This window comes from Mastigoproctus giganteus, chromosome 8 (assembly GCF_048544385.1).
Source record: "Mastigoproctus giganteus isolate SK-2022 chromosome 8, ASM4854438v1, whole genome shotgun sequence".
Taxonomy (NCBI): domain Eukaryota; kingdom Metazoa; phylum Arthropoda; class Arachnida; order Uropygi; family Thelyphonidae; genus Mastigoproctus; species Mastigoproctus giganteus.
Window position 1 is genome coordinate 95,335,735 of NC_143582.1, and position 27,560 is coordinate 95,363,294.

Genomic DNA, 27,560 nt, shown 5'->3' on the forward strand with positions numbered 1-27,560 from the left:
GTATATATATATATATATATATACACACACGGATTCCAAATTGAATTTTTTATATATATAGGAACTGTGATACAAGAAAACTCACCATCTCAATGCATCATTGACTATTCTCAAATATTTTCTCATATATACAGGAGCTCCCCGACTTACGTGATACTTAACTTACAGAAATTTGACTTCACATAGGTTTTTGCCAGCCAGTGCAAACTTAAAAAAATCATGGAAACGTATTTTGCATCCCGTAGGAATAAACAAACATTGTTTGTTTGTTTGGTTTTTTTTGTAATTCATTCCAAGTCCTTGGAAGTTGAAAATTTCACTATATTTCTAAGCTATTTAGTAATACAGTGGATTCCGGTTATTTGGGCCACCGGTTAATCGAGGCAGCCGTTTATTTGGGGAAAATCTTAAAAAAACAGAAACCAATCAAGAAAATAGCCAGGGTTTACTTCGCTTAATTGGGACAGCATGCCGTTTAATTGGGGCAGGAGACCGCAGCACTGGAGATTACCCTACGATTGTCTCCGACGGTACCATGTGGTTCGGTCGAAATTCTGGAGGTCACAACCATAAAACAATTAGCAGTCACCTGTTTATTGGGCTTTTCTGTTAGTGAAATCTATCATAAATGGACAGTAAACTCGATCTTATTGAATTTGCTTTGTTTGTTTATTTGGTTTTTAGGAGCATTAGCAACTAAGACCATATTGCTGCGGGATATGCGGTGGTCATTCCCTGAACTTTCCGCATCCTCCGTATTTGGTGGTGACGGGCTCGAACCCGGGTTTAATCAAGAAGCATGTGCTACACACTGCTGCTCCTTCTCACCTGGCTATGGAGGCGCCTATTGAATTTGCGATAATACTGACAGCTGGAATTCTGTGGGTTATTATGGTGAAATGTGTTTACACTTACATGGAATCTTCAATCATATAAAAAAATTAATTTTTCAGATCTTCTCTTCATTCCTATTTTTAAAGCTTTGTAACTCGTTACTCCCTTCTCACTTGTGCGCATTGTGTTACTTGCAATTTGTGTGTGCCGTGTTCTTTGTTATTGATTGTTTATCTTTTTACTGTTTTTAATTTTAACCCACACCCACAAATGTCAGTGAACAGAAATGTCAACTAGTATGTATGTACGTATTACAGTATGTATTAATTATTCCGATTATCACATATATTCTTCTGATTTTCATGTCTCATTTAATTTTTTAATTGTTAAGGTAATAAATGGTAAATTTGTGCTTAATATATCTTTGCTTTTATAGCCTGTGTATAATATTCCCCGTATTTTTGCTAATTAGAATCGCTGTTTAATAGAATTAAAATTCAAATCACAAATGTGATCACAATGACCGGCGCTTACTACACATTGTATAGTGAACCGTACTTTACTACGTTGAGTTCGTTGTAAAGTGATTTGATTGTACAGTGAACCAATTGTAAAGGGGGGAGGATACATTGTATTTTTAACTATTTACATGAAACTTCGGATAATTGGGGCAGCCGCTTAAGCGGGCCAAAATGCACTAGTTCCAATGTGTCCCAAATAACCGGAATGGACTGTAGTTTATTTATAATGGTCATATTTATAATGGAAATTGTACTACACTTTCACCGTTATCATATGTTCCCATTATAATCTTGATGCTAAGAAAGCTCCAGGTCTTGATGGTATTTCTCCACTTGTTCTCAAAACCTGTGCTCCTGAACTTACTCCTATTCTTTGCCGCCTTTTTTCACTTTCTTATTCCAAAGGTGTTTTTCCTTCTGCTTGGAAATTTGCTCATATCCAGCCAGTTCCTAAAAAGGGTGACAAATCCCTCCCATCCAATTATCATCCCATTGCAATTACTTCTACTCTTTCTAAAGTAATGGAGAAATCAATTAACCACCAACTCTTAAACTACTTAGAAACCTCCTGTCTGATCAACGATCGCCAGTATGGATTCCGTCAGTGTCGATCCACTGGTGATATTCTGGCTTATGTTACCCATTTATGGACTAATTCAATGGAAAGGTTCGGTGAAACACAAGTAGTTGCTCTTGACATCTCAAAGGCTTTTGATCGTGTTTGGCATAAAGGTCTTCTAAACAAGCTTCCACCTTATGGTTTGCCAACTGTTTTTAGTAATTGGTTATCCAGTTTTCTCTCTGATCACTCACTGAGGGTGATGGTAGATGATGGCTCTCTGTCTTCTAACTTCTCCACTAATGCCGGTTTCCCCAAAGGTTCAGTTCTTTCCCCCACTCTTTTCCTCTTGTATATTAATGACCTTCTTCCATTGACTGGAAATCCTATCCATAGTTTTGCTGATGATAGCACATTGCATTCCACTTTCCATTTTGAGCAACCTTGTCCTGCTCAATCAGCTTCAACTTCTCGAAAATCTGCTACCAATTCCTTAAATGCCAAGAACTTAGTTGACTTGAACCCTTCTAAAACTCAGTCTTGTCTTATATCTCGCAAAAAGGATTCTTCTGCTCCTATGCTTATCTTTAGTGACATTCCGATTTCTAGGCAAAATGATATATCTCTTTTAGGGCTGCTCACTCTGTATAAATCACAAATCCTCTCTGCCATGGAATATTGTTCCCACATCTGGGGTGGTGCCCCCAAAACCTCTCTCAGGCTTCTTGATTCCATTCAGAAGAGGACAGTTAGGTTAATTAATGATTCATCCCTAACAGAGTCACTCCACTCGCTTTCTCATAGACGTACTGTTTCTGGTGGATGCCTCTTCTACAGATACTTCCATGGGCACTGTTCTTCTGAATTGGCTTCTATAATTCCCACTCTCTCTTTCAAAACAGTCCGAACACGTGCCGCCACCAGCCAAAATCCATTTACTGTCCAACTTAAAAACCACAGAACCAATTTTTCATCTTCCTCACTTATTCGTTCAACTGCCGTTTTCTGGAATAACCTTCCTTCATACGTATTTCCTGAAAATTACAATCTACAGAAGTTCAAGTCCAATGTCAACAAATATCTTCTTTCGTCTTCTCAACCTCCAACCCAAGCATGGTACTAAGTACTATAGGTTCTAATACCTCTCGTGCTTGGGGTTCACATAAAAAAAATAAGAATCAATTTTGAACACTCTTGTGATATTTTTCTAAAAACAAATTTCTGGAAGTTACTACCACAAAACAATAAAAACAATTTGCACTTTCTGGTTTATTGGGCTTTTCTGTTAGTGCATCTAATTACAAACGAGTAGTAAACTTGATTTTATTGCATTTGAGATAATATCGATAACTACAATTGTGTGGGTGTTTACGCTATCATGGTGAAATGTGTTCCCCTTCACTGAAATCTTCAATCATATAAAAATCAAATTTTTGGAAACCCTTCATTCCTATTTACGTATTACAATGGTGAAGGGAAAAGGACCAATGGAAAGTGCAACTGCTGGCAGTGCCAGGAAATGGAAACAAAGTTGATTTATAAATGAAGATGAAAATGATTAAGAAGTACGAAGCAGGACAAAGTTTGTCATCTATTGCAAGGGAATTAGGTCTCGCTGCTTCAACAGTGAATACTATTTTAAAGGACAGTGTGCGTATAAAAAAAACATGTCAAAGGATCAATGCAGTTAAGATCAACAGTGTTTGGGTGCTATATCGAAGATGGAATGGCTGTTAATAATATGGATGGAAAATCAGATTCAGAAGCGAGTGCCTCTGAGTCTAATGACCATTCAAGCAAAAGCAACAAGTATTTATAAAGATATTAAGGATAAGTACAGCGAAACACAAGCCAAAGTTCGTGGCAATCAACGGGTGGTTTAATAGGTTCAAGTATCGTTAAAGTATGTAGTGAGGTCGCCAGTGCCGATTCTGCAGCTGCAGAGAAATTTTGTGATGTGTTCAAAAAAATTATTGATGAAGACAGCTATTCAAAGCAGCAAATTTTTAACATCGATGAGACTGCTCTGTATTGGAAAAAAATGCTGGATCAAACATACATTGCCAAAGAGGAAAATACAATGTCAGGTTTCAAGGCATCAAAAGATAGGGTCACGCTCTTGCTTGGAGCTAATGCACCTGGAAATTACAGATTAAAACCACTGCTTGTGTACCATTCTGGAAATCCTCGTGCATTTAAGGGCATCAATAAAGCCACCCTATCCACATTTCCGATTGAACCAGAGAACATAGGTAACAATATCTCTCTGAGGATTGGTTTAAATTCTGCTTCATTCCTGAGGTTGAAAAATATTGTAAACACAATGTTTCTTTCAAGATTTTGCTTCTATTAGATAATGCTCCTGGACATCCTGCGCATCTAGATGATTTTAATTCGAACACGAGTCATATTTCTACCACCAAACACAACTTCACTCATCCAATCTATGGATCAGGGTGTTATTTCAAACTTAAAAGCATACTATTTATGCACAACATTTGCTCAGGCATTGTCTGCAGTAGACAATGAAAAAAATTTTACGTTAAGGGACTTTTGGAAATCTTACAATATTTACCACGCCATCTTAAACATTAATAAGGCCTGAGTGGAAATTACTAAAAGTTGTTTAAATGGCGCATGGAAGAAAATATGCCCACGGCAGTAAAAGGTTTCGAAGGATTTGAAAAAGACAAATCATATGAAGAGGTTACAGATAAGAGTGTAAAGATTGCAGAGATGCTTCAGTTGGAGGTTGATGACAAAGACATGGAGAAGTTAATAGAGTAAGAAAACAAGGAATTATCTAACAAAGAACTTACTGACTTGCAGGTAGTGATAGTGAAAGAAGAAAATGCAGATGAAGCTCAAAATGAACCAAATGAGGAGTCGAGACGATACATCAGAGAGATGGCAATGGCATTTTGTGAAATTACATGGGCAATGGTGAGGTTTGAGAAGATGGATCCTGACAGCAAACGATTCTTAAAAGTTAAGAGTGGTGAATGATATGCTTGCTTGCTACAAAGAAATCTACAATGAAAAGAAAAAATCCACCGTCCAGTCATCCATTAATATGTTGAGCGGCTGACCCCTTCTAAACCTCCACAGCCCTCAACCTCCGCAATGGCATACTTATCAGCTGAAGATGTCAATTCTGGCAACTATGCTCAAGAGGTAAAACTGATGTTATGCTTGTCTCCTCTTTTTTTTTTGCAATTTTATCATTTTTGAATTTTTTTTTAAATTGTAGGCTTTTGTAATTTTTCCTGCACATGAGATAAAAAATTGAATAAATACAATAAATAATTCTATTTACATGTTCGTCGAACATTTCTTTTTTGATTCAATGAATTCAACAGACATAGTTGCGAGTGCTGCACAAGCATGGGGGAAATTGCGACTCATGCAAAGTTCCGTGGAATGCAACCCTTACATAAGTCGGGGAGTTCCTGTATATATAAAATTTATATTGTTTAACACAACCCTTCCTTTCCTTTTTTTTCTTATTGGTAATCTCTCACACATTATTCATAAATTTCAACCATTGCTTAGGAAAAGGTGCTTCTCTTACTTTACAGGTTTACACATCATTTTTTTAAACAGTTGTCTTACTTACCACAAACAACCAATGTCTATCGAATCACCTATCATATCAGTTACTATTTTCATCATCTTACATCAGTAGTACTTACTGCAAATCACTTATTTCTATCTTAGTTACTCCTTTAGTTAGCATCTTAGTTACTTCCCTGTTCTGATACAGGGTAGGGTGTCCTTTTTTCCCCCTAGGTTTCTCAATAAAAATTAATTTTTTCTTCTTCCCTTCACACATTAACTCATTACCTAAAATCTTATCTGTTATTTTATCATCCGTTAACACATTGTCTAGAATAATAATATAGGTTACCACATTTTCATCCTACCACGCCTATGATTTATTCTATTATTAATCCCTTATATGTTTTTTCTTCTTCTTTAGTATCCTTACATCACTTCATAGTCATTAACTTTATCTATAATCTAACCCAGTGGTTTTCAACCGGGGTGCTGTGGCACCTTAGGGTACCGTAACAACATTCCAGGGGTGCCAAGTAATTTGGGTTTAAGTTACTTAAACTTATTTTGTTAATTTATGTTTATTTCATTATAAAAAGGTGTACAGTATCTTTTTAATTTTGTAGTCAACTATAATTGATGTTTACTTAGTATCTCTATATAAAGAATAAAATTATATACTGTATATATATAATTTGTATTATGAAATGCAATTTTTATAATTATATTATTGTAATAAATATCATATAACATTTATATTTTTAATATTATATATATATATATATATATATTGAGAAAATTGAGTAGGGGTGCCACAACATAAAATAAATTACTTAGGTGTACCATTATTAAAAAAAGGTTGAAAACCACTGATCTAATCCAACTTAATTGTACATTAGAAAAATTTCAGGTGTGTACAACACTTGAATTGAATGTAAATAAAGCATGGTAAGATTAAATATAATCTATGAAAAATTCCACGTCAACTGTTATTGCTCTTCTTCAGAACAATGATGGTGTTAATTACCCCAGGTAACATATGCATGTCACTGATGTTCAGTGAGCACTGGTTTCTTAATTAGATGGCTTGATTTCAGACAGATTTTCCTCAATCTTCTCCATACAGTTCTACCAGTTGTTTCTATTCCATATATTTCTTTCCACTTTTTAGTAAGGATTTAGCAACAAGCAAATCTGTCTTGAGTGCAGTTTTAGAAAAAGTAATGGCTGACTTGCATTTTCTTCCACTGCAAGCTTCTTCCATTTCTGCTATTTTTCACAAATAATTTCAGTTTTCATTTTTTTCAGATTTCTTCAGTCTTAATTTTAGTAACCTTCCTATGAGTAATATTAATTTTCTTTCCCCATCTTCACCACTTTGAAAAAGCTAAATGATTTAGCTCTTTTAAGACCAATTTCCAAGAGCAGTACTGTAATTTTTTTTTATTTTGCTGTTGGTAATCTACAGCAAAAAAAAAAAAAAAATTACAGGATTACTCTTGGAAACAATCTCTCCCTATGAAGACTCTGAACATGCTGCCTTCCAAATGTATATAAGGTTTCCTTATATTACCACATGTGCAGAAAATTAAATTGTGGAATGTGGCTAATACTCAATAACTGCCTCTCACCCCCCCCCACCCTCCCCAATGGGTGGCATGTAAGCTCAGAACAAATTGAGAGTAACTAGCAGAAAAATTTGCTATTATTCATTAAATATTAATGTTCATTAATAATATGTACAATTTTTTTTTTTTATTCAATATCACTCTAAGTATGTCAACTTCATAGAACCCATAGCCTTCTGTTCAACAAAAAAATAAAAAGTTTTTTTCAGGTGTGTAAAACACTTGTTATAAATGGGCAAGTTGCTATTAATTTGTCTGTCTGACATTGTGTTTCTGCTCTACCCATAGATTCCTATCCAGCAGATCTCCCTTGAACTGAAAAATTAAATAAATAATTTGGATTAACTCAAAATCATATGTACATATGGCAAATAATTTATGTATTGATATAAAAAAAACTCACTGTCGGTACATACTTTTGCTGTTTTCCTGTTATCTGCTGAACTTGGCTTTCTTTTTGTGGCATGGGGAGATTTTGAAGATCAGGGATTGCAGATTTCTGAAAATCTTTATTTCTTTAGTATATAACTAAAATTAATTTTCATTACAAATTTATAAATATAAAAATATAATGAAATTAAAATAATGTGTACAGTTAATTGTGAGATTCCTCTGGTTGCCTGTAGTGGGAATTGTGTCCTACATTTCTATGAATAAAGAATTTTATTATTATAAATAACAAAATCTTTAAGAGAAAGATTAATATTTGTGGTCTAATTTTTAAAATATTTTTCTGAATCACATTTTAGAAATTATATATATTTGAAAAATGTAATCTAATGTCATTTTTAAAATATATTTCGAAAATTTATGGTATTTTGGAAGTCAACAAAGCAAATTTTAGAAATAAATATGTTAGGAATTTAATTTAGGGATTTTTTAACCCAATTAAATATCTGTGCATTTCATCATATATCTAATTAGTTATCTAAATATCAAAGCTAGTTTTAGTCCTGATGCTGCCAGATATGGTCATTGGTATGCATTTTATTTATTTGAATTTGTACCACAACCCCCCCCACCATCTCTCTCTCTCTCTGTAGTAGAGGCATGTGATACAAAAAAGCAAGCTTATATAGCATTGGTCAAAAAATAAAAGAAAAAAAAAATGTCACACATCCATTCCATCTAAACATTTGTCCAGATCCTCCTTGAATTTATTTAAGCTATCACCTTGCACAACGACAGATGTAAGTTTGTTCCGGCATTCAACTACCCGCTGGCTAAAGGCAAATTTCTGCACATATATTCTACAACTGTCTTTCCTGAATATAAATCTATGCCCCTCTTGGCAAGAAGAAGAAGAATCCCATCAGAATCGAGCCTGTTCAACCCATTCAAGTCTTAGTAACCTCAGTCAGATTATCTTACAGGTGCCAAAGTCTCCAGACACTGCAATATTCACAGAACTTAAGCCTTTCTTGGTAAGACCACCCCTTTGTTGCCCTCACCAATCTTGTTACCTTCTCTGTACTGACCCAAGCAAATCTACATCCTTCATAAAATGAGTCCTCCAGACCTGTATGCATTACTCTAGGCATGGCCTGACCATTGCCTTATACAAATTTTGCTAGTAGGGAAAAGGGGGTAATAACACCCCCTTTTCCCTACTAGCAAAATTCCTGTATATCACTGACAATACCTAATGACCTGTTCTGGCAACCTTTCTGCACTGCTTAGATAATTTCATATCTGACTGAACAATTACTCCAAGGTCTTTTTCATTTTCTAGCACACTAAGTCCAGTACCACACAATTGGTACGTTTCTCTGGGGTTACTTCTACCCATATGCAGTAATTTGAATTTCTCAATGTTAAATTGAGAAATTCAAATTATTGCCCAACTTTTGCCCAACTTTTCTAGATCCTGTTGCAGTAGCACACTGCCATTACTGTCATTTAACAACCCTGCCAACCATTGTATCATCTGTAAACTTTGACATTAAGCCTGATATACCTTCATCAATATTATTGATAAATATACAAAACAGTGGGCCCAACTGAACCCTGGGGGACTCACTAATAACATTAGTCCACGAAGAGCAGCATTCATTGATTACCACTCTGTCTTCTCCCACTTAACCACCCTTTTATCCATTGCAGCAAATTGCCCTTAATACCATACTGCTCCAATTTCTATAGTAGTCTTTCATGCACAACAGTATCAAAAGTTTTCCTGAAATTCAACTATATGATATCAAAATTATTTTTTGCATCCAGTTTCTTTGTAACTGCATCATAGTATTCAATCAAATTTGTCAGACAAGACTCTCCCTTAGCAAACCCATGATGCGTCTGAGTTATTACTGCAGTTTTCTCTAGATGATCCTGCAATGCTTCTTTAACCAGTGACTACATTATTTTCCCCAGAACAGAAGTTAAACTAACTGGTCTTTAATTGCTCATGTCACCCTTAGATCCTCCTTTGTGAATTGGGAATACATTTGCACATCTCCTGTCTGTGGGGACTTCCCATGAGTCCATGGATGATCTCATAATTATGGCCAAGGGTTTGCTTACTTCCTTTACTGCCTCCTTTAATATAACTAGATAAATCCCATCCAACCCAGGTGCCTTTCTTATGTTTAACTTCAATAATTTATCCTCCACTTTGCTCTCAGTTATTACAAAATCATTGAGCATCCTGTTACAGTTTGATAAACTTCTGGCATTCTCCTCCCTTAACTCCTCATGTGCAAATGTAGATGCAAAATACTCATTCACATTGTCAGTTATCTGAGCAGGATCATCGATTGTCGAACCATCGATATTAAGTGGACCAATCTGATTCATCCCCTTCTTTCTAGAGTTTATATAACCAATGAAGTCCTTTGCTGTTTTCTTAGCATCCTTTGCAAAAGATTTCTCGTAATCTGCATTCGCTTGCCTAACCTCCTTTGTGACTTAATTACATACTAGCTTATATCTATCATAGGCTTCTGTGTCACCTGATAATTTATATGCATCTCATGCATTTTTCTTCTCTGCCCAGAGTCTCATTAGTTCATCTGACATCCATTTAGGCCCAAACCTTAAACTGTATAAAAAGCCTAGTAGCTTCCATCATTAATTCCTCGAATGCTTCCCATTTAGAATTTGCTGTTGGTAACACTGTACATAATTTAAAAACTGTCTGAGACCACTGTAGTCACCTTTATGAAAGCAAAAACCCTTTCCTTTATACCTGATGGTAGTTATATCTTTAAGTAAATCCCACATCATTAGACTGTGATCACTACCACCTAGTGGTTCCTTTATCTGCAATTCTTAATGTACGAATTAGCACTGCTGATAACCAGATCAAGAATCACTCTCTCTCTCTCTCATGTGTTGCTCATTAAATCATTATATAATTTCGATTCCTTCTAATCATCCTGGGGTTCTGAGTTGGCATATCATACTATTACTTTAAATCATATTTTGATACAGTAAAGTGTATGGAGGACAATGCACTTAGTTAAGAAACACAATGCACTGAATCTAAGTCAGTGCACCCAACTGACATGTGAGACCAGTGCAATATTTAGTCAGCTTGGTGTGGCACTAGCACTGGGAAGACAAAAATGAGAGTAGGAATATGTTCTACACCAAATAATCATGATAAGCATAACAAAAACCTATACAGACAAATAGAGTGGTTCAGTGAATCATAATGTCCTGTAATGGGGATTTTAACTTTCCAAATAATCACTGTAACATGTGGATCAGTCACTTACTAATAGTTACTCAACAACTACTAGCATCTCACATTTCTTCTAACTCTAGTATCAATGATGTTGGTAAATTTCTCATAGCAGACCCAGTATACTCAACTGAATGTCTTCTGTGGTCGTCTAATGGAACGATATTAGAATTACAAACAATCTTGATGCTAAGAAAGCTCCAGGTCCTGATGGCATTTCTCCGCTTGTTTGCTAAACCTGTGCTCCTGGACTTGCCCATATTCTGCATTGCCTTTTTACACTTTATTTCACTGGTGTTTTTCTTTCCACTTAAAAATTTGCTGTTATGCATCCAGTTCCTAAAACGGATGGCAAATACCTCCCTTTTAATTATCATCCCATTTCACTCACATATACTCTTTTAAAAGTAATGGGCAAAGTTGGACATTACTTGTCCAACTCTTAAATGATATTTGAATCTTGAATCTCATCAACTGTCAATACAGAGTCTATCAGTGTTGATCCACTGGTGTTATACTGGCTTATGTTACCTGTCTTTGGACAAATTCAATGTAAAAGTTGGGTAAAACCCAAGCAAGGAGATCTGATTGAGGTGTTTAAAGCTTTGAATGGATTGAGTAAGCTTTCAAAGCTAATGAAATCCTCTTGCTCAGACTACACATAAGGGGACATAAATTCAAATTGAGGAGGGATGGTTGTAGGATAGATGTGTAGAAATTCACCTTCAGCCAGTGGAGAACAAATTTGCATCTGATGTTGCAGAGGTGGATAGTGTGAATAAATTCAAGCAGGAAGTACATAAGCTGTTAAAGGAGAAGGACAAATTATATGGGAAGTGTTGGCGTTTTTTTTTTTTTTTTTTGGCTGATGTAAAAGGTGGCTTTCTTACATGACTTGCCACAACTAATACTAAGTTGCTCTTGACTTTTCTAATGCTTTTGGCCATGTTTGGCACCTCACTGCAGGTGCTTGTAGATTGTAGACAGCTCTACTTTCTACCATTTCACTAAGGCTGGTGTTCCCTACAGTTCACTTCTTTCTCTTATTTGTGCCGTGCACAAATTGCTTCAACTTTTCAAATACCCACTGCCAATTTTTTAAATGGCAACCTTCATGTAAATCCCCAATGGGGCTAAGAAAACCTAGTTCACTTCAATCCTTCTTAAACTCGGTCCTGACTTAATTCTCACAAAAAAGAGGGTCTACTGCTCCCATGCTGATCTTCAATGACACTCAGATTTCTGGACAAAATCACATATTGCCATTAACCCCACAACAAGAGCATATGCCTAGAAAGTGCTAAGGCAGCCTTTAAATGTAAATAATAATTATTTATCAGAGCGACATTATTGTCAATTTTAGTTTATCTCAGTTATTGAATTTCCTTTTGATCTGTATCATTAATTTGTTTGTTAGTGAACAACACTGGCCATAAAACAAATAAAATAATCTTTTCTTTAAATCTAATGTATGCAATTATTAAAAATATGAATTTGAAATTAGGAGGGTTTTTCCATACAATTCTGGCAGTGCATTAACGTCACATGCTTTAGGAATAGCTTTGTGCCTACTGGCTTACACGAACAATATGAGCACCAATACTAAAAAACAAGAGCCCTGAGGTGCAAAATCACCTATGCCCTTTAGCGTTTTGGGTAATTCAGATTTAAAAAATCAATATAAGAAAACTTTTTAATATCATAATTAAATAATAATATATATATATATACTTGTAATATAAATAATCAATCACTTAACACAATAATTAAACGACATTCAAATCACATATAATCATGTAAAGTTGCAAAAGAATCAATAACAAACTATAAGTAATATAATCACAGATCAGAAAGAAAATCTGGTATTCATCACACATAAAAATAGTAATTAAATAAATGCAAATAATAAGGTAATTATTGCCAAGGAATACTATATAAATACAACTAAAAACTTTTTTTTTTCTGGCCTTTGTCTTTGTATGTCCATTATATGATATTTTATCATGTTTGCTGATTATCTTTCAAAAAATAGTAAAGATAAATCAACCATTTTGTTTTATATTTTATACCTTAAGTAATTGTTGATCCTTTTTTAATAATGAAAATGATTGTCTGCCACTTGCATCTGATATGAGCATCATGAAAAATATTTTCAACATTACAGAAGGTATATCTCAAAACTTCCCTTCATAATTCTTAATTAAGAGTGGAATTAGGTTTCTACAAAATAGAGATAAAATGGTTCCCTCCACAATTCCTTATTATTTCTGCAAAATGTCTATTTCTCATCTATAGTTTTATAGTTTGCTATCTTTGTGGCAGAGTGTGATGGATTTTAAATATTTTTCATATATTCCTATATATAGAAAGATTTATTTAATTCCAATAAATATCTATGCAGACATACAAATAATTTGCTTCATTTGACAACAATATATTAATTGAAATACAATATTTCTTTAAATTAAAGAATTTATTTGCTGCTATTAAATTACATATTTTACTCCAGGTAATACATATTTGAAGGCCTATTGTAAGTGGACATGCACAACTAGAGGGCTGCCTCAGTAAGTGCAAGCCACCAGCTAGAGCCTCATGTGCCTGTTTAAAAGATGGCAACATGAGCCTTAGCAATGTGCATTCTTCTTCTTCTTCCCATAGCAAAAAATTATGCCGAAGAAGGGAGGCAAAATGGAACAAGAACAAACATGTTATATTAAAAATATATTTAAACATACATTTTCAATATAACAAAATGGACTGTTCATAGTTGTGTTCATAACAGACTGAAATTGTAAAGATGGCATCAAAAGTGAACAACGTTAAATTATTTCTTGCCAATAAAATGTTTTAAAAAAATAGCACTTGGGAAACTGTGTTCCATAATGTAATTGCATGCCTGTTGTGGGGTTTGTTATTACTGCACTCTCTCTCTCTCTCTCTCTCTCTCTCTCTCTCTCTCATTTGGCATAAGCGCATTGAATACTGCTTCTCAGCATAAAAACAAACCTTCTTTTTAGCACTTAACATTACTTTTCTTCTAAACAATAAATCTCAAATTACGCTAAAATGGAATATTGTTCCCCCATCTGGCATGGGCAAACAATATTCCATTGTTCCCCCCCCCCCATGTCCAGAACCTCTCTCAAGCTTCTAGAATTCAAAAAGAGGGCAGTCGTGTTAATTATTAACCTGTCTCTTACAGTCTCTTCACTCTCTGACTCATAAATGTTCGGTTTCTGCTGCATGCCTTTGGTATATATACTTCCATGGGCATTGTTCTGAGTTGGAATCTGTATTTTCCCTGCTCTCTTCCAAACCAGTTAACATCTATTTACTGTCCAAATCCGAGTTCAAAGAACCAACTTTTCCACTTCATTTATCCTTTCTACTTTTTTCTTTTGAATCCTCCTTTAGATGTACATCCTGTAAATAAATTAAATGTACAGAAATTCAAGTCTAATGCAAGTATCTCTGTCCTTGCAGCCTTAAATCCATGAATGTTATTAAGTAATGTAGATTCTAATACCCTCCATGATCGTTATTTTCATAAAGAAAAAAAAAGAAATAAAACAAAATTTTGGTGGTTACACAAACTTGAACCATAATAAACAATGGGGATACAACACTCCAATGTGGGTGGTGGTTGTTGTTTAGTTTTTAGGAGCATTAGCAACTAAGTCCATATTGCTGCGGGGGTATGCGGTGGTCATTCCCTGACCTTTCCGCATCCTCTGTATTTGGTGGTCACGGGCTCGAATCCCGGTCTAATCAAGAAGCATGTGCTACGCACTGCTGCTCCTACCCACCTGGCTATGGAGGCGCCCACCACCAATGTGGGAGTGCAGTAGTTAGCATGTATTATAGCAAAATCTGCATTAATAACAACTTTTCACTTTAATTACTTCTGCTCTTTCTTTTAACAGTTTACATTACATTTTATTATAATGTATATTAAATTATAAATGTATACAGTACTCTCTTAAGCAGAACATCAAGAAATCAAAACCACTATAGGTATAGGTGACCATGTACCATTGCTCTTATTGATGCTAAATGTGTATGTGGGAAGCTTTGATTATGTAACTTAGCCATTTCTTGTTGCATGTTTAGTACTGCACTGCAGATTGGTTTCTCTATAAACAATGCAAAAAAATTGACAAAATACTCAACATGGAAGTTTGTCATGAGAAATTAATAATCACAAAAGTTTTTTAAATAATGCAAAGTAAACCTTAAAACACAATTCTTGATGAATTCCATGAGCTGTTTTCATGTGATATAGAGATGAACAAATTCTTCAGTATTAAAAGGTGACAACAATGTATATTGTGTAAAAATATATGCAATAAATTGTAAATATATTAGTATTATTCATGCCATTCTAACCTTCAGCATGTGCTTTTAATGTTTACGATTTTACACTCGGTATACAAGTCACCTAAAAATTTTAGAAATGTTTTAGTGCTTCAAAGGGTGACTTATGCCAAAAATATATGATAATAAGATAGAAGTTGCAATCTTATCATATATTAATAATGCATAAATATGTCATATGGTTACAGTATTATCATACTGCAATCTTATGATGGAAATAAACACATGGGTATTTAGTTTTCGCAGAATACATAATTTTCAGAATTTTTGCTCTTAGTAACATTTGCTACTAACAATATAAAAATCAAATACTCTCCAATATAATTAAAAGTGGGTGCATCTGTATGTTTATATAAATATATACAAATAAAGGAATTATACAAATGCATACTTTTATGTTTTTAATGGGGCAATCCTTGTTAAACATTTTAAAAGCCACATATGATACTTGGAATATATTTGGTCTTCTCTGGGGATTGGGCTCCAACATATACCCTGAACAAAATACAAAAAAGAAAAAAGAAAAATTGTGAAATAAAACAAATTAACAACTAAAGTAGTCACTGAAAATCACCATACACAAAAAGTTACTTGTTTACATATAATATGGTACATATAATGAATGGAAAGGGTTGATCATATATTAAGATTTTGCTCATTACATTGTAGCATCTCCAACAGAGTGGAATTCTGATAGTGTTCAGAGTCAGATGTTATACTCTAATAATTCAACCCAGACAACTAAAGTATTACATCAATAGATTTGAAGATTTTGTTAAAATAGGTGTCAACTCCCCATTCCTAATATGTGTATTAAAGTATCAAGCTTCTTATTCTTTATGTTTTAGTGGAATTTTTAAATAAAGCAATTCTTTAAAATTACATATATCTAATATATTTTCCCAGGCCCTAAGGTTCAAACCCTGAGTAAAAGCTTAACTACAATTACCTTTTTCTGCTGAAAAATAAGTTTTAAAGCTCTGTTCTTCTAACATTTAGCTATTAAACAAATTTAATTCCAAGTCACATTTATAATTTTTTTTTAAATATGACACTTAAACCCAAAAGATCATTACACATTTCACCAATCAGGTTTTATAATTTCAACAGGCTTAACACAGTAGAGATTTCACAAGATGGTTTCTTATTAGTATTTCTGTTATTTTATCTTCCTTTCATCGTCAATCATCTCTTGCTTTTGTCTTATACAGATGATACTACTACTTTTGTCTAACACTGAATCTAATTTGGTAACTATCATACCATTCAATCAAAGTACTCCAAGTGAAACTTTTTTTATATATATGAAAGCCATTTTGTGATTTTTTAAATATTGTTTTTTCTTTTATTTGTTGAATATGTTCATTTTGGTTTGTTTATTTACTTTGTATAATCAGAATGTGGTATATTCAGACAAACAAAATTTTGGAGTCTTGTGTTAATCAAGAAATCATTTGTTATTCATTCTAGTTAGAAAAGAAGTTAGGTAATTAAACCTTTTGGCTAATGATATTAGATTTAGTCTCAGTTATGCAGAAACTAATAATAAGGTGCTACTTTATTTAAAGAGATCAATTAAACTTAAGAATTCATGAATTTGAATTCATTAATAAATGCAGATAGACACTGCACATATATATCCCTACATGGGATATTACATAACTAAAGTATTCCAACAAAAATACTTCATCCAAGAATGATATAGTCTGCATCAAAGAATATTCTTTTTGGAAAACACATTAAAAATCTGAGTTTATAAAGGCACCAGAAAATTATGAGAAATAACCCAATAAAAATACTAACCTTGAAATAAGCTTACTATCAAATGCTGTATGACAAATTTAAAAAAAATTAAACAGGATGTTGCACATGTATACAAAAGCAGAGGACTAAATGTTCTTAAAAAGGAAAAACTCAAGACATTCATCCTCCAATGATCAAAGCCCAAGGAAGTCTGTAATGGGGCTTTCATCCCAGAGAAACATGTCTGTCTGATCATAAAAGGGGCTCCGAAAAACACTGAACATATATATCCCTATAAAGCGAAGGCAATATACAAGATCATATCAACCATCTCCAATATTGGCAGTTGTTCACAGAAAAATTAACTCCCAATGCTGAGGAAATTGATAATTAGTTCTGTATGGGTAAGGTGTGGTCTAAATTGGATGGGCACGTTAGCTTTTAGTTGGTCACAGACAATGAAGATTTGTTTGTTATAGGTGAAAATGTATGCAGTTATTTGAGGTTTATTTGTTTGTTATTTGGTTTTTAGGAGCATTAGCAACTAAGGCCATATTGCTCCAGGATATGTGGTGGTTATTCCCAGACCGTCCCGCATCCTCCGTATTTGGTGGTGACGGGCTCGAACCCCAGTCTAATCAAGAAGCATGTGCTTCGCACTGCTGCTCCTTCCCACCTGGCTACGGAGGTGCCTGTTGTTTGAGGGTTGGGCTTGAAAAACAGCTTGCAACATATAATTATGAGTAAATTCTCTACTGTTATAGTTTATATATGTGTAGCAGGAGTGTGTTTCACTCCTGGTACCAATCCAACTGAGTTTTGAATTCCTTGAAACTCAGTATGAACCACCTGTAGAGGCAAGTTATTCCATAAGTTAACAACTCACTAGCTAAAGAAAATTTACTACAGTCTCTGTAACCATAATATGAATTTAAAAAGACTAAGTAGCATTTCTAACAGTGAAAATTTCACCTACATTTATTTTACTCTCTGCTCCCATAACCTTATAGACCTCAATCAAATTTTAATAACTTAATTAATTAGGTATCTTAATGGTAGACTTAGAATTGCTAGATGAAATTAATTTCATCTAACAATGTACAATTTTTAATTTAACCATTTAGTAAGAATGCTAAAAACAGGAACAATAGCAGGTGCTTAGTGTACTTTATGCACCAGTTAGCTTTCAAAACTCCAGGGAAAATCAACATAGTAACAGGTATTTATGACAAACATGGTGTTCTGAAGAATGTTTTTACAGCTATACTCTCCAAATTAAAATATAATTAGCAGTGCAGACTGGAAGTAAATAATATACTAAAATTCACACAGATGTAATTCTAAAAGATATTTAAACTTAAGTTTTAACATTTTTGGTATAAAAATATATCAACAGCAACTGATGAATTATTAATTCTAATTAATAATCTATTACAACAAAATTACCCCCCTCCCTTCCAGCAAGGAGGACCTGTTTCAAAATAACAAACATCGGTGGAGATCTCCAAATTTTAAAATATAGCCTCAAAGTTTTTTCCAAAGTTCCTTCTCATAGCACTGACCAAACATATACTATCAAACAAGCCCTATTCAAATCCACTTCACTTTGCCAAGAAGATCCATAGTTAATAATCTCACCACCATAAAAATAATTCGACTCATTCCATGATGCAGGTGAGATAGGCATTGCCTTCCTTGATATAAGTGCAGATGACATTAAGCTATGCAACATGGTTACCACTAGAGTATTACTCCAATGGCAACCATGCTCAACATTCTGGCCATTCTCTCTAGTCTCCTGACTGAACGGACACTTTGATTCAAGGCCTTATGATAATTCATTCAAAACCCTTCCACATGAGTGTCCCACAAGGAAGTTCTTTCAGCACTTCTTTTCACTACTGCACTAACTGATGAGCAAAATTTTGCCACATCCTGATGATACAAAGATCTACACTATAATAAAGTATGGAGACAATCTCCAACAAACCATACATGACCAATAGCAATATTACAAAACTAGTTTATTATCATCAGATGCTATCATTATCAATCATTCTTCAAAGATCTGCCTCCATGTTATGCTCTGAAGAAGAATCCATCTTCTGTAGAGCCTGTGCATCTTAACACTGTATCTGTTGTTATCCATATCCATGACAAGAATCTTGGTATGATCCTTAATTTCAGTCGAGAATCATGCCAAGTTAAATTCAGTTTCACTAACATTTTGATTTCTCACACAACAAAATCAAAGTTTCACTGGATATGATCTTTTACATAACTAGTCTTGATATCATAACCCAATCTCGACATATGCCTTTTATATAGCTCTATCCTTGAAATCTTCATTAACATACATATTTTCCATAACGTGTACACAGCACTCTACACAACAGAAATCTGAACCCAGCCACTCAGACTTCACTTCGACATACACAGTCTAAATACTGGTTCTCAAAATAGCCAGCATTCAAACATCGACTCCAACTGGCTTGTGATCCACACATCTAGCACTGTAAAAGCTCTGTTATATACCACTTAACATGAAAAGCAACCATATTTCACTGCCAGCCCAATAAAATGAATGGATTGATGCCATTAAGCTATGTGGGATATAAGGGCATCTTTCATGGGCTAATATCCCTGTATTGTGGGATATTTGCCCATGAAAGATCCTCTCATTACAACTCAGAGCAAAACCAACCTTATCAACTATTCAAGATAGGCTAGAACTTTGTTGCAGACTCCTTCCAATACCAATGAGTACCAGAATCTTAAAGTTTCAAGGTGATTTTTTCTAAAATTTTGTACAAATCCTAAATACACAAAATCGATCCTTAAACTGATGTCTAACCAATATACTGAAATTGCTTGTAACATATCATTAATAAAACATATCTTATTCTTTTTCTTTTTTAATTTTATAGAATCTGGTAGTCTTCTGTGAGAGTATAATGGTTTAGCCACATGTCACTCTTTTGGAGATATGGTTTTGAGTCCTATCAAAGACTGAAATTTCTAAAGATCTCTTCAATTAGCAGTACAAATAGCCAATCTCAGAGAGAGGGGATCCCTCCCCCTTCCCCCACACAAGTTATTCCAGGTTTTTCAGCTCACACATGTAAAGTGGCTGGAGGACACATACTTATACAGATGTAATATGAAACAGAGCAATATGGTCTATGTGGCTAACACCCCTTAAAAGTCATTTACAAGAACATTAAACCTGTTACATATAACTAATTTATATTTTTATGCATGTCATCATGTAATTAGTTTAGGTCCTATGTGACATAACACCACTACAGTAATAAGATTTATTTTTCATTTTATCTTGCACTTGAACGGAGCTTTCATTTATACGGGCCTACATGAGAAGATATAAATAGTGCAGCAATTGAAAAATGGGACGAGTGCTGCCATCTACTAGAAGTAAACAGGAAATGAAAGAGTGATTGTTCCTCAAGCACCACAGTCAAGGTTAACAGAAATTGCTACTATTTCAAAATGTAGTGCAAGATGAACTGCACATCCCTCCTATGTCTGTGTTGTGGAGGGCAAACAGAACAAATATCAAGTTTCCTGCTAAGAAGTGCCGTGGAAACATTTAAAATGATGAAGCAAGTGTATGGAGAGAATTTTCTGTCTCATGCATGTGCACATTCGAGCATAAATGTTTTAACTATGAAAGAGAGTCACTGGATTATGACAAACATCAAAGCCCGGCAAAAACAGTTCAAACACCAGAGTCAATTGAAAATATGATGGATATCATTACGAATGACCAATGTGCAACACTCCAAATGATTTCAGAAGATCTGTGTGTTAATAAGAAAACCATTCAACAAATAATAACCCAGGATTTGAAGAAAATGAAGGTCTGTGCACAGATTGTTCCACATTTGTTAATATACAGTCAACAACACATGAGTTGAATTCGGTCATTATGGGTGACAAGATGTGGTGTTTTCAGTACGACCACACAACAAAGCAACAAAGTGTTGAGTGGAAGTCTGCAAACTCTCCCAAAGCCAAAAAAGTTCATTAAGAAAAATCAAAAAAATGAAAATCATGCACATCACCTTCTACAATAGCAAGGGAATTGTGTACAAAGAGTTTATGCCCAAAGGCATAAACCCTTTGTACATCTGCTGTCTACTATCTGGACATTTTGAAACATTTGTTGCAGAATATCTGTTGTGTAGCTTATGTATGGAGAAGATGGCACATCATTATTCATAAAGTGAATAAGATATTCCAGAGAACAAACACTCTGACTTTATCCAATAATTTCGATATTCAAGCATTTATCAGGTGGTAACAGAGACCCTAAACAACTCACTACAGTTTTGACACAGAAAACAGAGGGGGAGAAGGTATCCACATGGCTGGCCAGCAAAGTTCAGTAGTTGACTGTTATTCAGGCACAGTGATAACATTCACATTTGCATCAACATTGGCAAATGCAAAGTATATATGGGGAACAGTAACTCCAGAGTAACTTACCAACTGTGTACTAATACACTCAGGGTAGCAGAAAATTAAAAAGACCTGGGAGTAATTGTGCAGTCATATGAAAAGGCCGCCGTAGCCTAGTGGTCAGGTGCGTGGGTGCATAAGTACACATGCCTTGAGTGACCGGGGTTCAAGCCCGTGACTGCTGAATACGGTGCTGTTTTTTGTATTCTATCTATCTTGTGAACTCCTCTGACCGTTTGGTCGTCCCCTAGTATAAAAAGAAAATTTATTTAAAATATAGCCATAATATTATTATAGGCTGCCGTAGCCTAGTGGTCAGGCACGCGGGTGCATAAGTACAAGTGCCTTGAGTGACCGGGGTTCAAGCCCATGACTGCTGAACACTGTGCTGTTTCTTGTATTCAATCTATCTTGTGAACTCCTCTGACCGTTTGGTCGTCCCGGAATATAAACAGAAAATTTATTTTATTTATATATGATGTTCTCTGAGCAATGCAGACAGGCTATCAGGATGGCTTATGGGGGTTTTGTCAATGACACACAGGAATTTTGCCAGCAGGAATAAGGAGGTGATTATCCCGTTGTATAAGGCAATGGTCAGCTCACATCTTGAATACTGTATACAGGTCTAGAGGCCTCATTTTAAGAAAGATTTAGAACTGCTGGAACAAGTACAGAGTAAGGCAACAAGATTGGTGAGGGGAATAAAAGGGTGTTCTTAACAAGAAAGGCTTCAGCTGTGCAAATTGCAGTGTCTGGAGACTAAGCACCTGCAAGGTGAATGAGATTGCAGTTTTTAAGGCTTTGAATGAATTGACAAGTTCAATGCTGATGAAATTCTTCCTCTTGCTCACACTACACACAAGAGAGCACAAATTCAAACTGAAGGACATCTATTTGTTGTCCAAATTCAAACTGAATTCGGACAAATTAAAATTTGTGTCAAATTCAGTTTGAATTTGACACAAATTCAAACTGAAGGACATCTAGTGTTGCAAACTTTTGCACAATAGATGTGCAACAGTTTGCAACACTATTGGAGAGAATAAATAGATGAAATGGGAAGTGTATTTTTGTATTTTAGCTGATGTTGTATAAGCTTGCTTTCTTGCATCATTTGTCACCGTTAATGCTAATAACTATTTTACATCCTTATCCTTGAGAAATTTAGCATTTTAAAATACTTGAAAAGTCCTGATGCAAGCAAAGAAATAAATAGTAATGGAATTAAGCATGTGGGGGGAAAAAATAATAGTGTAAAAATGTACTTTTCCACAGGTGGCAGCCCTATACAAAAACACATTCAAGAATGTTGGTCTCTCCAAATGTTCTCCCAAAAGAAAAGTATACTTGTTAATGGATTACTCAAAAGTAATGGAGAAATCCATTAACCATCACCTCCTAAACTATCTAGAAACAGTTCATCTGAGCAATGATTATGAGTATGATGATCATTATGGATCACCAGTATGGATTCCGTCAGTGTCAGGCACCTCCGTAGCCAGGTGGGAAGGAGCAGCAGTGCGTAGCACACGCTTCTTGATTAGACCGGGGTTCGAGCCCGTCACCACCAAATACGGAGGATGCAGAAAGGTCAGGGAATGACGACCGCATATCCCGGAGCAATATGGCCTTAGTTGCTAATGCTCCTAAAACCAAATAACAACAACCGTCAGTGTCAATGCACTAGAGATATAATGGCTTATGTTACCCATCTATGGTCAAATTCAATGGAAAAGTTTGGTGAAACTCAAGCAGTTGCTCTTAATATTTCAAAGCTTTTGATTGTGTTTAGTGAATAAATGAAAAAAAAAAATTTATGTGTTTGATATACAGGTGTTCTAAATAACCTTTGGTCTCATGGTTCTCATTGTTTTTTTTTTATTTTTTTATTTGGTATCTCTGGTTTAATCTCTGACTACTCACAATGGATGATGGTAGCTGGCTCTCTGTCTAACTTCTCCATGAATGCTGAACACCAAAATTCAGTTCTTTCTCCTACTCTTTTCCTCTTCTATTTTAACGACCTTCTTCCATTGACTGGAAATACTATCCATAGTTTTTTTGATGACAGCACATTGACATTGCATTCCACCTTAAAGTTTGAAAAAACTTGCCCTGCACAAACAGCTTAACTCTTGAATATCCACTAACAATTCCTTAAATGCTGATCTTTATGTAATTCACCACTATGGCAAAGATAATTTTTTAAATCCTTCTAAAATTCAGCCTTGCCTTATATCTCGCAAAAAAGGATTTGTCTGCTCCTATGCTTATCCATGACGACATTTAAAATTTCTGAACAAGATCACCTATCTCTATTAGAGATAACAATGACTTTTCTCTTGGCATAAGCACATCACATCACAAATATTGCTTCCTCTGCATCTAAAAAAAAACTGGGTTTTCTCTTTTACTCTTGGCATTGTCCACACATTTGGGGCAGTGCATTCATAACCTCTCTCAGGCTTCTAGACTTCATTCAAAAGAGCAGTTAGGTTAATTAATGACCCATCTTTTACAAAGTTTCTCCACTCTGTTTCACGGATGTTCTATTTCCACTACATGCCTTTTTGTAGATACTTCCACGGGTACTGTTCTTCTCAATTGACTTCAATTCCTGCTCACCCTTCCAAAGCACTCCGAACACGTGCCACAACCAGTCAACTTCTTTTTACTGTCTAACTTCAAATTCAGAACCAGCTTTTCTTCTTCTTCATTTATTCATTCAACTTCATTTTCTGGGATAGCCTTCCTTCATACTTATTTCCTGAACCTTACACAATCTATAGAAATTCAAGTTTAGTGTCAACAAGTATCTTTCTTTCCTCCTCTCAAGTTTGAACCCACACTTGGTACTAAGTATTATAGGTTCTAATACCTTTCATGTTCGTGGTCAGGAGCGGGAGGGCAGTAGCACACGCTCTTTGAATAGACTGGGTTCAAGCCCCTGACTGCTAAATACGGTCAATCTGCCAACCCTCATTGGACCAGCGTGGCAGATTATGGTCCATTTTCCTCAGCATGAATCGTTGACGAGGCTTCCATCCTAAAGTGGATTGATAATGGCTGTGGTTTTTTTTTTTTTTTTTTTACCTTTCATGTTTGGCTTTCTCATAAAAAAAAAAAACCTGCAGTGATTAAATATAGAGATCCACATACCCTTGAATTGCTTAGAAATTTCGTTTTTCCAAAGAGTGCCTAGAAAGTAACAACATCAGTTGAATTTAATGTAGTAAAAACAATGATTTTCCTAATATGGTACCACTGTTTGCATTGTGCTTGTCATATAGGCTATAACTTGGAGTAAGTGACACTATGGGCAAAGTCGGTGAGAAAATTGTAACCATTATATTACAGATCTCCTAAAAATCAAGATAGTTTAACTGTTTACAGTCAATCCTTGCACTGTCAATTGCTCAAAATTAGCCATGTGCAAGATGGATTCAGCTAATGGAACTGTAAAATAAACATGTTAATCGTACAGAAGTGTTGCAGAAGTGTTCCTACAAAACAAAATGATGAATTGAGTTTTTAGTGTAGAATCAGCTAAATGAGAGACTAATTACCTTCAATATTCATTGAAAATTTGAGTATATTTCTAGACACTTTATTAGAGTTGTCAGAACTTTCACCTGAGCTGCAGAATACAAAATATACACTTTATAAGTGCAGAGAGAAATAGAACTGTTACAGTTCTTCTCAAAAGAGAAGCAAGGAAAGTTTTTACCTGATGTGCAAAAGGTAAGTATGGAGAAAGCATTTCTTGGAAATGAACATGCATAAAATACCTGCCATAAACAAAACAAATTTTAAGGAATATGATCAATAATATGGTGTCAAGATTACTTGCAATGAACACATTTTCACAAGAAAAATGTGAAAACTCTAAGCTAATGCAATATTTGTAAATTAATTATTGGCCAGTGTATTTGAATTTTACTAATGGAGATAGTAAAACATAGAACTAGTAGAACAATTTGGTTTGAAGTGGTAGGCAATGTGTGAAGGTTCAAGGAAATTTAAAGTTGACTCAAAAAGGAAGTCAGTTTCTGAGCATCTTCAAATACCCTTAGCTGTTGTGAAAATGATTTCAGTGTCAGCAGATTAACATTAACCAAGTTTATGTCACCTCAACAAGTTTCACTTGAAAATTTATAAATTGTATTACTCATTATGTTTGTATGACTTCCTATTTCTAAATTCAACTCTGTTGAATATATGAAAAATGTGGCTGCTGAGTAAAAGGCAAGCTGAAGACCAGTTTCAGGAAGGAAGGAAGTAAGTAGCAGGAGGGGGAAAAATGCTAAGTATAATTCACTGTAGGACCTCATAGATTATCAAGGTAAGTGTTTCAGTTTTTCGTGATGGTGTATAGCATAAGCAGCATGAAACATGATGTTATAAGTAGCAAGAAATGTGAATTTTTGTGTCAATATACTATGGGAATCTTTTTAATAATTTCAAAATATTTATCGCTTCATTGTACCAAATCTAGCTTTTAACTTAGGCTGGCAAAACCGAACAATGACACATTTTGCAAACTTGCAGTATAATATATTTGTGTTTGCAATTATAATATTTGTATTTAAAATTCCTGGGCTTTGACTGATTCTAGCATTTCCACTCAGTTCTGAAAATTCATTTCCACCCTGGCTATCATAGTTTGCTATACATTCTGAGATTTTAAGCCTGAAAACCATGCAAATCAATCCATGAACATACAATATAATTGAAACAATTTTAATTCATTATACTGTTTATCATTATAATGTTAATTCATTATAATAAACACTATAATGAATTAGAATACCTTGCAAATTGACACACTTTGACCAAAGTAGACTATATGATAAAATAAAATAAACTAACAACGTAGTTCACTGCTATTCTCTAATCCGGATGTTTACACATAAAATTGTATTTAGACTGATTTTGAATGTAAACAATAACACAGAGACAGTGTAATATTAGACTGTTTTCTATGTCTCCAGGTACAGTTTGGACAGAATCTGTATTGTATTTTATTATTCATGTATTGAGATTTCAGATGATTAGTGTTAAACAATCTAACTAATAAATATATGGGATTTTCTGCCTTGGATGGTACCTACTCTAGCAACTACACATCTACTATCTAACCTCTCTCTCTCTCTCTCTCTCTCTCTCTCTCTCTCTCTCTCTCTCTCTCTCTATGGTTTTTTGCTTTAATCATGTCTTTAAATGAAAGATTTCTACATGGGTGATATCCATCAACAGTTTTTATTATTATCATCAGGTGGCTGAGATTCATAACAAAAATAATCCAGGTAAGGACTTATGGAAATATAATCAATTCTAACTAACTAACTTAACGAACAGCTATTATTGCATAGATAAAGACTATACCTACATTCAATTATATTAGTAACATATTAGCTGATAACTAATAAGGTTTACATGAGTGGTTTACTCATATAAACCTTGCTGGAGAAGAATATGCTTTATTATTATTATACATTTGTTTTTTCTAAAGCAAAAAAGCATTTATTAAACAGTTATTATGCAACCCCATTGATTAATGGTGTGTACTAGGGATTGTTTCCCGGGATCCCAGGATCTCAGTTGATTTTTGCTGCGGGATTTCCTGGTCTGAATTACTAACTTTAATAATCAATACTTCATCTTACACACACATTATAAATAAAATATATATATATATATATATATATATATATATATATATATATGCGATCATCATGCGCTGGCAAGATAAATAGTTTCTTTATAATTTGAGATATTGTCAGCAATAAAGATGTGCATTATTTTAATTTAGAAAAATATTTATTTTCATACATTACATTTGCAATATATATAAAGCAGAAAGCGAAAGGCCAGCACTTTCTTACATATCTCTGTAATGTCATCGTCGTCATTTCTCGAGTCTCAACTCTTCTCGAATGAGTCAACTCGAGCTCTCGTACACGTTCACAATTATACATGTCATTTGTCCTAGAAAGATCCTCTTGCAGTTAAGCTGCTTTATATATATTTTATTGTTTTAATATTTTGTGACGATGGAGAGATCAAAAATATTCATCTGGCAGTACTTCAATAAACGTAATAATAATGATGAAGAAGCGAAGTGTAGTCATTGTGGTGCAATACTGAAATGTAGAGGGTTTTTCTACAAGTGGCCTGCT

At 34.5% G+C, this 27,560-nt stretch overlaps 1 protein-coding gene across 1 annotated transcript in view; it reads right to left on the bottom strand.

The window, feature by feature from the left end:
* The window catches only part of LOC150081723 (uncharacterized), a 305,523-nt gene that overhangs the window by 57,158 nt on the left and 220,805 nt on the right, over positions 1-27,560 (bottom strand). Inside the window, exons 8-9 of the mRNA XM_090380297.1 lie at positions 15,548-15,651; positions 7,514-7,596 (exon numbers count right to left, since the gene is read on the bottom strand). Coding sequence (XP_090236423.1) covers positions 7,514-7,596; positions 15,548-15,651 — 187 coding nt within the window. The remainder of the gene's footprint in view (positions 1-7,513; positions 7,597-15,547; positions 15,652-27,560) is intronic.